This window comes from Buceros rhinoceros, unplaced genomic scaffold (genome assembly GCF_000710305.1).
Source record: "Buceros rhinoceros silvestris isolate BGI_N320 unplaced genomic scaffold, ASM71030v1 scaffold29530, whole genome shotgun sequence".
Taxonomy (NCBI): domain Eukaryota; kingdom Metazoa; phylum Chordata; class Aves; order Bucerotiformes; family Bucerotidae; genus Buceros; species Buceros rhinoceros.
In genome coordinates this window covers 9,511-10,733 of record NW_010390622.1, presented here as the reverse complement: position 1 = coordinate 10,733, position 1,223 = coordinate 9,511, and the positions used below count along the sequence as shown (strand labels likewise).

General features: G+C 55.8%; 1 protein-coding gene across 1 annotated transcript in view; it reads left to right on the top strand.

Moving 5' to 3' along the window:
* The first annotated feature begins 572 nt into the window (after positions 1 to 572).
* LOC104495523 (Krueppel-like factor 5) overlaps positions 573 to 1,223 on the top strand; it is a 7,052-nt gene continuing 6,401 nt past the window's right edge. Inside the window, exon 1 of the mRNA XM_010138503.1 lies at positions 573 to 1,151. Within this exon, the coding sequence (XP_010136805.1) occupies positions 573 to 1,151 (579 nt within the window). The remainder of the gene's footprint in view (positions 1,152 to 1,223) is intronic.

Genomic DNA, 1,223 nt, shown 5'->3' with positions numbered 1-1,223 from the left:
GATGGCAACGGTGTGCCTGGTGGTTTCCACCTGAGGTCCACTCATCATGGCAGCATCACTCAGCTTCCTAGGACTACAGCCCCAGAAATTCTCAGTTAATTAAAGATGCTCTCCTAGAATAGAATGCAGCACATCTCGGGATGTTGAGGAGATGAGAGTCAGCACGTCTAAGTTGGGCTGTAGATCCAACATACTCAAAGCGTGAGGCCAACTGGAGCAGAACTTCTGATGTCACCCCACCTGTAGTGGTGAAGTCTCTTGTCTGTGTGACCAGAGCTTTGTACCTAAAGCTTGGCTCTCGTTTCTCTCTGAACAGCATCTTCTGCCCAGCTTACCCGTGTTATCGGTGCAGGTGGGTGGGAGGGAAGTGGGTCAGAGGACGGTGATTCACTGCTGGGGAGTCTGGCTGAGTCAGAGACTGAAGCTAAATCACCGCAGCCCGAGACTCCCGGGCCGTTCTTGCCGCTCGCTCCACTTCCTGCCAGCTTAAGCTCTTGTTGGACGTTGGGCTCCCCCCACCAGTGTGTCAAGGTCACTCCTGTCTGTACTTTTTGCCGTAGGCACGGTCCGAAATGGATAAGTACCTTTCAAACGAGGTGCCGCCCATCCCAATGATGCCAGACAAGAAGTACCGCCGGGAGAGTGCCTCGGTGGTGGACGAGTTCTTCTCCACCGAGAAGCCCACCTCGACACCCTACAGTGTGAACATCAACGTGATCCTGCCGGACACGACGCACCTGCGCACGGGACTTTACCGGCCACCCAAACCCCCCATGACGCCCTTCCCACAGATCAAAACGGAGCCTGGCACCAGCTTCGCCCAGCCCTGCTCTTCTGCCTCCGGCTCCACGCAGACCCTGCCTGACTTCACTAGTGTCTTCAGCATGCCCCAGTCAGTGGCAGTGAACAACATCTTCATCAAGCAGGAGATGCCCTCTGAGATACCCTTATCCACCAATCCGCAGCAATCCCAGCTTTACCAGATGCCTCTTGGCAATGGCAGCACTGACATCACCACCCTGACGTCCTCCTCCAACAACACCACGGCCATCAACAGCCTCAGTGGTGTTACCATGTCCACAGGGAACACCATCTCCAGCGTGGTCCACAGGCCTGTCCAGCCAGGAGGACCACTTAAGCAGTACCCACATGTCTCCCAGGGACAGGGAAACTTCAATATCTCAGGGCAGTTCTACCCTGCTCCAGGGGTGAACCTGCCCCCT